This window comes from Camellia sinensis, chromosome 10, assembly GCF_055761805.1.
Source record: "Camellia sinensis isolate YWXY chromosome 10, ASM5576180v1, whole genome shotgun sequence".
NCBI lineage: Eukaryota > Viridiplantae > Streptophyta > Magnoliopsida > Ericales > Theaceae > Camellia > Camellia sinensis.
This window is the reverse complement of record NC_138970.1, coordinates 75172187-75178963: the sequence shown is the minus strand read 5'-3', so window position 1 is coordinate 75178963 and position 6777 is coordinate 75172187. Positions and strand designations below refer to the sequence as shown.

General features: G+C 48.5%; 1 protein-coding gene across 1 annotated transcript; it reads right to left on the bottom strand.

Moving 5' to 3' along the window:
• Nucleotides 1-761: 761 nt before the first annotated feature.
• On the bottom strand, nt 762-1805 carry LOC145800487 (uncharacterized). The gene is made up of 3 exons (XM_082890173.1): nt 1653-1805; nt 999-1565; nt 762-911 (listed from the first exon to the last, which is right to left on the bottom strand). The coding sequence occupies exons 2-3, from the start codon at nt 1374-1376 to the stop codon at nt 762-764; spliced, it is 528 nt and encodes a 175-aa protein (XP_082746299.1). The 5' UTR covers nt 1377-1565; nt 1653-1805.
• Nucleotides 1806-6777: the final 4972 nt, after the last annotated feature.

Here is a 6777-nt window from a genome sequence, read left to right as displayed (position 1 = left end):
ATGTAAATGTAACACTTTTTAAGCAAAAATCTGTTCATTTCATATTCTTTTTCAAGTACAAGGTTTTGAGGAAAACAAAATCTGCCTGCGACAGTACAAAGCATCCTGACTATCAAAAAGAAAAAGTACAAGAAAGAAGAAGAACAACAAAAATCTATGTCCAGCGACTCCAGGGGCCATCAGTCTATCCTGGTCCTCTTCCTGGACGAGGGTCCAGGAGCATCATCAGCATCGTCGTCAGAGCCCGAGCTAGAACCGCCTCCGGTCTCCTCCTCCGATGACTCGGACTCCGCCTCTGCCTCCGCCTCTGACTCCTCGTCATCATCATCATCCGGGACTGGAGCTCGCGAGCTACTCCCGACATGAATGCGCCCTGCTTTAGAGCGGGGGAATACTCGGCCCTCCTCATCTCTCCCTCGGGCAGGGACGGAAGGTCCAGCTGGAGCACCTCCTGCCATAGGAATCTGGAAAGGAGGCTGAAAAGATACACAAAAGGGAAATGCATCAGTATACTGTGGACAGTTTAACGGTGCAGAATGCAGTGTATGAGTACAGTGTGTGGATGCCGTGGGCAGTTTAACAGTGCAGAATACAGTGTATGTGTACAATGTGTGAATGCCATGAACAGTTTAACAGTGCAGAATGCAGCGTATGAGTACAGTGTGTGGATGCCGTGGGTAGTTTAACAGTGTAGAATGCAGTGTATGCAGTGTGTCAGATGCTGTGAGATTAGTGTATCAGGTGTTGTGCCATGCATCAGATTATGTGAAGCAGTATATGAATGGTTTGAGGCCAGTGTCAGGAGAACATACCAGAATGCTGTAGAGGGCCAGGAGTTCAAAGGTCCGCTGGAGCATCCCCATCATGGAGGCATTCATCTCCAATGACTGTCGGGTGTACGCAGAAGAAGCCTGCAAAAGTATTAGATGCATCAATATTTTGTGGAATATCAAATAAACTGAAATGAAATGACTATACAAAAGTGCAGTAATACATACCGGAGGCAAGTCGGGGACACCGACGAACTCGTGATCAGCTGGCGGAGGGGCGAAGGGGATCTGATAGGTCGCCCCACCCTGCCCCCGGAAAGTCAGTACAGCAGGCAGGGCGGGCCAACCAGCCCCCCGTCCTCCCTGAGCTCCGCCCCTGCCACGGACTCGGGCCCTCCTCGAAGCTCCCGCTCCAGCTCCTACTCCTGCCCCAGCCGCTGGCGCCGCAGGCCTGGCCCCCTTCGCTCGACGGCCGCTGCTCAGAGGTCGCATCAGGTACGTCTGCACGTACTCTCGGTAGTCGCCGGTGCCTCTGAAGCGGGCCTCCTCCCAGCCAATAGTGAAATCGTCCATCTGCTCGGTCGTGAGCCTCTCGGTCTCCCTCATGTCCGCAGGAGGGTGAACCGGGACTATCTGCTCAGGTAACCCCAGGGTCTGGCATAGGAAACGCTCACCCAGGTACCAAGCCTGACAGACCGGGCCCTCCAGTAGGATCTGGAAACGCGAGGTCTCCTCAGCACCAGCAAACCGATCCCGCGTCGCCGCCGGCAACGGAGCCCACGGCCGCCAAGTGATCTGAAAGTGACAGACAGTTTATTATCTACTATTATTGAAATATGCAGTGGGAAAGTGAAGCTTAAATGAACTGCAAGTAAAACATACCTCGGCCGGGGTAATGGTGTCGAAGTATCGGCGAAAAAAGCCGAAAGTCTCTCGCGGCCGCCGAGTGCATTTCCCGTCAAAGCGGCGTGAAAAGGGGACAACCAGAGGGGTCTCTGTGACTGGTACGGGGGCAAGCCTAGGAAAGTAGGCGTAAACCCACAGCTGCAAGGTAAATACTAGTGCATTTATCAGAAAAAGCAGAATATACAGAATAAAGCCGAAATGGCAGAGCCGTGTGTTGTGCAGTGTATTGTGTGCAGTGTACAGTGTGAGCAGTGTACAGTCAATGTGAAGCAGAATGTATGTGTGTGCCGTGTGTACAGTATACAGCAAGTATAGAGCAGACTACAGTGGGTGCAGTGTACAAAGTACAGAAAATATCGGACAGAAATGAAAAGCGGAGAAGAAATGTACCTCCCAAGCCCGCCAATAGCCTCCGAGCAACTGGCCGCTGCCGCGGGAAGCTGAGCTCATGTACCCGTAGAGGGTGGCCAGAGCAGCGCCACCCCAGTCGTAGTGCAAAATGTCCCAGACGTCCACCAGTGCGCTGAGAAGACAAAGAGGCACGGTGTTCGCCCGGTCGGCGAAGATGGTCGTCCCGAATAAGAACATGAGGAAGCCGCGGGCGTACCTCTCCTTGGCCTCTGGAGTCATCGGATCTGCATCACCGAGAGTGGGCCGGACCCTAAACTGTACCTCGAACCAGGAGTACCGCACAAAACCTGGGTGAGCGAGAGGTGGGGCCTCCCCCAGCAGATGGACCTGAGCGGTGGTCCACTCGTCCATATCAATATCAAAGGGGATCGGATCACCCCCTACCCCGATGCCTGTGAGCATCGAGAAGTCGTAAGGGGTCATCGTCATGTCCCCTGCTGTGGAGAAGTGAAATGAATCGGTGGTGTCCCACCACCTCTCCGCCAGAGTGTAGACGTCCCCGAACGCCCCGGGAGGGCTAGTCCCGTTCTGTTCATTTGGGGTCACTACAGCTCGGACTCTTAAATGTCACGGTTCCTAATCCGAACCAAAGAGTCCAAATCTGGAAAATCGTTTTGAGAAACTGATTTTTTGAAAAAGTAGTGCCAAATATGGACTGCTTTGCCAGATACAGAGTCGCCACCTAAATATTTTATTTTGGGAAATTTAGGAAACCCTGACTCGGTACCAAGAGGCCACGTGTCCGTCATCACCAAAGTTGCCTCGGCTCGAGAACTTGGGTACGATTGGGGAAGGTCACTTTGTGAGCACCCCCGCTCGCCCGGTCATAGACCGGCCTCTACTAACCATGATATCTAGTTTTGAAAACATTGTGAGTTCTTATTCCGGTTTATTAGCCTAGGTTGCTATGTGATGCGCACAGCATACAAATATAGACCGAGTCGCCTGAATTGGAACGAAACATTTCATGTCTGTTTTTGAAAGTGGTTTGCTACCCGCAGGTAGGCTTTAAAACATTTGATGATTTATTCCAATTTAAGTAACCCAACCTTCACCCACAGGCATTCAGGCAGTTATATCAGATAAGCATATAGCCTCATGGTAAGCATGCTAATGGAATTTCAGCACTAAAATATGGGGGAAAACAGTCCCGAAATGAGGCGAAATGATACCAAATGCATGGAATTGTCCCGAAATGCGAATTTAGGCACCCGAAATGGCCTATAGCTATGCCAAACATGCACAATATGGACATGCAATGCAAAGACAGAAGCTAGACAGTCCCAAAAGATGCACTTTCACAGTTATAAACATGGCCAAACAGCAAGCATAGGTATGGCAAAAATAGCATGCAAGAATAGGGGCCAAAAGAGGGGTAATGAAGCAAGTGATATAAGCAAAACCCAAAATGAAAAAATTCCTTCTACAACATTGAAGAGGGACCAAAAATATGAATATTTACAGTATATGGCAGCCTCAAAATCAGTATACAAACATGATAGAAATGTGATGCAAAATGAGGCTCAAAAGTGGCTATAACATGAGGTATACAAAATAATCACCAAACAGCCAAAGACCCTTAATAAAACATGTAGAATGGACCAAAATAAGCACTTTTCCAGAACTGTAAAATGGCCAAAAACAAAAGCATGATAGGCTAACTAAACATGCAAGAATGGGGAATAAAAGAGGGACATAACATGAAGTGACCTATGGAGGCCCCAAACCATGAAAGGACCTAAATGAAACATGAAGAATGGACCAAAATAAGCACTTTTTCAGGACTGTAAAATGGCCAAAAACAAAAGTATGATAGGCTGCCATTGCATGCAAGAATGGGGAAGAAAAGAGGAGTATAAAGGTAGGTATAACATGGAAGTCCCAAATGGTGTTGAGCCCTTCTTCAATGTTGAAGAGGGGCTCAAAATAAGCCTAATATCAGTTTACAACATGCTCAAAAACAGATTAATCATGGGTCGAAAATAGCATGCAAGATTATGACATATAAGAGGATCAATGAAGCAAGTGTATCATGGAGGGCTCAAACAGGGTTGAGGCCTGAATGAAAAGTGAAGATGAGCTCAAAAGAGGGCCCTTTTCAGTTAGGGCCGGAGCTTGAAACAAAAAGCAAGTGAGGCTTACAAATGGATCAAGAAAAGGGTTCAAAGAAGAGAAAGGTTACTCACCCTTGAAGACTAAGACTTTTGTTGCTTCTTGGATCAATTTGCAGCTTCTTTGGCCTTTGAGAAACCTTCCTTGTTGCTGGAAATGAGGTGGTGGTGGTAGAGCTTGGTGGTATAGAAGAAATGGTGCTTAAGGACTTAAGGTTTTTCAAGGAAATGAGAGGTATAGAAATGGAGTTGTGTATGGAAGCTTGAAGATGAAATTTTCTAACCCCAACAAAGGATATATCTTGCTTGCTATATAGGCCAAAAAGGGGGTGTAAAGGTGGGGGAAAAGGAGAGTAACTTTCCCCCACAAAATATCCCCCGGATAAAGATCTTTTCTGGGGGATAAAGCCCCACAGCTGTAAAGGGAACAGTGCAAGGAGCTCGGCCGGCCACACCCCCTAGCCGGCCGGCTAGGGGTCAAAAAGGTCAATCAGATTTTCTGGCCGGCCACCAACTGGTGGGGTCCTCCTATCTGTGTACAACAAAACCCTGTGGTTAAAAGTCCAAGAAAGTGGGTCCAAGGGGTTCAACATTAGCCCGGAAGGAGGGGGTCAAAAGGGTCAAGTTGAATTAATAGCCGGCCATGAACTTTTAGGGTCCTCTCATGTGTGTACATCACAAATATGTGGTTCAAAGTTCAAGAAAAAGGGTCCAAGGGGTTCAACATTAGCCCGGAAGGAGGGGGTCAAAAGGGTCAAGTTGAATTAATGGCCGGCCATGAACTTTTAGGGTCCTCTCATGTGTGTACATCACAAATATGTGGTTCAAAGTTCAAGAAAATGGGCCCAAGGTGTTCAACATTAGCCCGGAAGTGCGAAAAACGGGCGCCGGAGGGCGTCGGAGGATGTATAACTGGTTGCTGCAACAATTGCTGGCCTCCCACCCTTCAGTGACCTCCCCGGTGATAAAACAGAGGTACCTGCCAAAAATGAACGAAAACCGTTGCAAAACGAATGCTCGGGGACCAAAACGCGCAGTTCGGGGTCCCGAAAATGGGCTGTTAAGCACCGAAAGTGGCATTCGGCCACGAAGTGGGCTTCTCAGCCCCCAGTGTCCCTTAAAATGGAGCAAATAGGAAGTATGCCAAAAATTAGAGCAATAGGAGATGGTTAAGCGGTCCCGAACCGAGGCACACGGCCTGACGGCTCCGAAAATCGGAAACCGGACTCCGAAATGGGAAAAATGGCCTACGGCCACCAAATGTAGCTTACGGACATTGAGAGATGGTCTACTGGACCTCTCCCTCCCCTTAGGAAAAGAAACAGAGAAAACTGAATCTGGTTCGCAAACCGAGACAAGGCACAGAAGAGGGTTCGGAAGTCCGGAGGCAGGGCTCGCGGCCACAACTCTGAAACTTCTGAACAAGCACATTATGCAACATCACCAAGCGCTCAATCGGTGACGTCTGAGTCTTAAGGTCGGTCAAATATGGGGTGTCTACAGTTGCCCCTCTTTGACAGAACTCGGAAGTCATAAGTGACGGGAGTGAATGTCAAAGCCCAGAGACGACCCATTTTTGACAAGGCCGAAGACTTAGACAAACAGACAGGATAAACAGAGATGCGCCCGCAGGCATGGGGCAAAATGCGAATGATATGCAAGAAGCCGAAGGTAACCCAATGATCATGCAAATGCAGCAAGCTGTAATGAAGCAAGTATTCGCAAATAGATGCAACAGTTTTAAGCAAGAATGCAAAGCAACAACTACATTTCATGCAGTTAAGAATGCGGAGGATTATTCAATCCCCGCCACGTCTCACACGGAGAAGATACGATACCTGCGCGATTCGTCTGGTCGCACCAGCCTCAATTGAACCGTACATACAATATCGTGCCTGCAAAAGAGAGAAACTCAACGAGCACAATATGCTAACAACATGTATTTAATGTGATTCCGAAAGTTCGACACACGCAGTGCCGGTGAGTGAATGCATCGCAATGCAAGAATGGAACATGCGTGACAACGCATGCTCAAACATGGAGGTATGATAATATCAAGAAATGTACATGACAAGGCAAGTATGCTCATGAGAATGCAAGATAATGTGACACGAGCATGAATCAGGGTGTTCATTTGTCATGAAACAACGAGTACGGAAACGCGTGTTTCGGCGAAGGTAACTCAATCGCGGCCTCCGATCCACTTCCCTGAAAGGTTACAACTCATTCAAAAAGGATACACTTTGATTTGGATGAGTGATGATGAGACACATGTCAGAACTTGAAGCCGAAGTTCCGGCGGAGCTATTTCGCGACCGGAAGTGTACTTTTCTTGAACTTTTTCAGGTCCCGGGAACTCTGATCTTCCTCAAAATTTGCAGAGAGCTAGGTGGGCATGTGGGGGACATGGCCGGCCGTTCATCTTCCCAAGGGGAGGTGGCCAACCGGTTTCCCATAAAGCTAATGGCTGGCCGGCCAGTTATACAAAAAGCAGATAGCTGGCCGGCTAGAAAAAGGGGCCGGCCGGCCATATGCTAGATCTGAGGGCAGTTTGGTCTTTTTCACCCCCTTTTTTCATG

Bases quoted from the DNA above. Each gene is read 5' to 3' on its own strand.
- LOC145800487 (XM_082890173.1), bottom strand. From the start codon at position 1,376: ATGAGGGAGACCGAGAGGCTCACGACCGAGCAGATGGACGATTTCACT. The intron at 912-998 runs GTATGTATTACT...ATACTTTTGCAG, and splicing joins GTGTCCCCGACTTGCCTCCG to GCTTCTTCTGCGTACACCCG.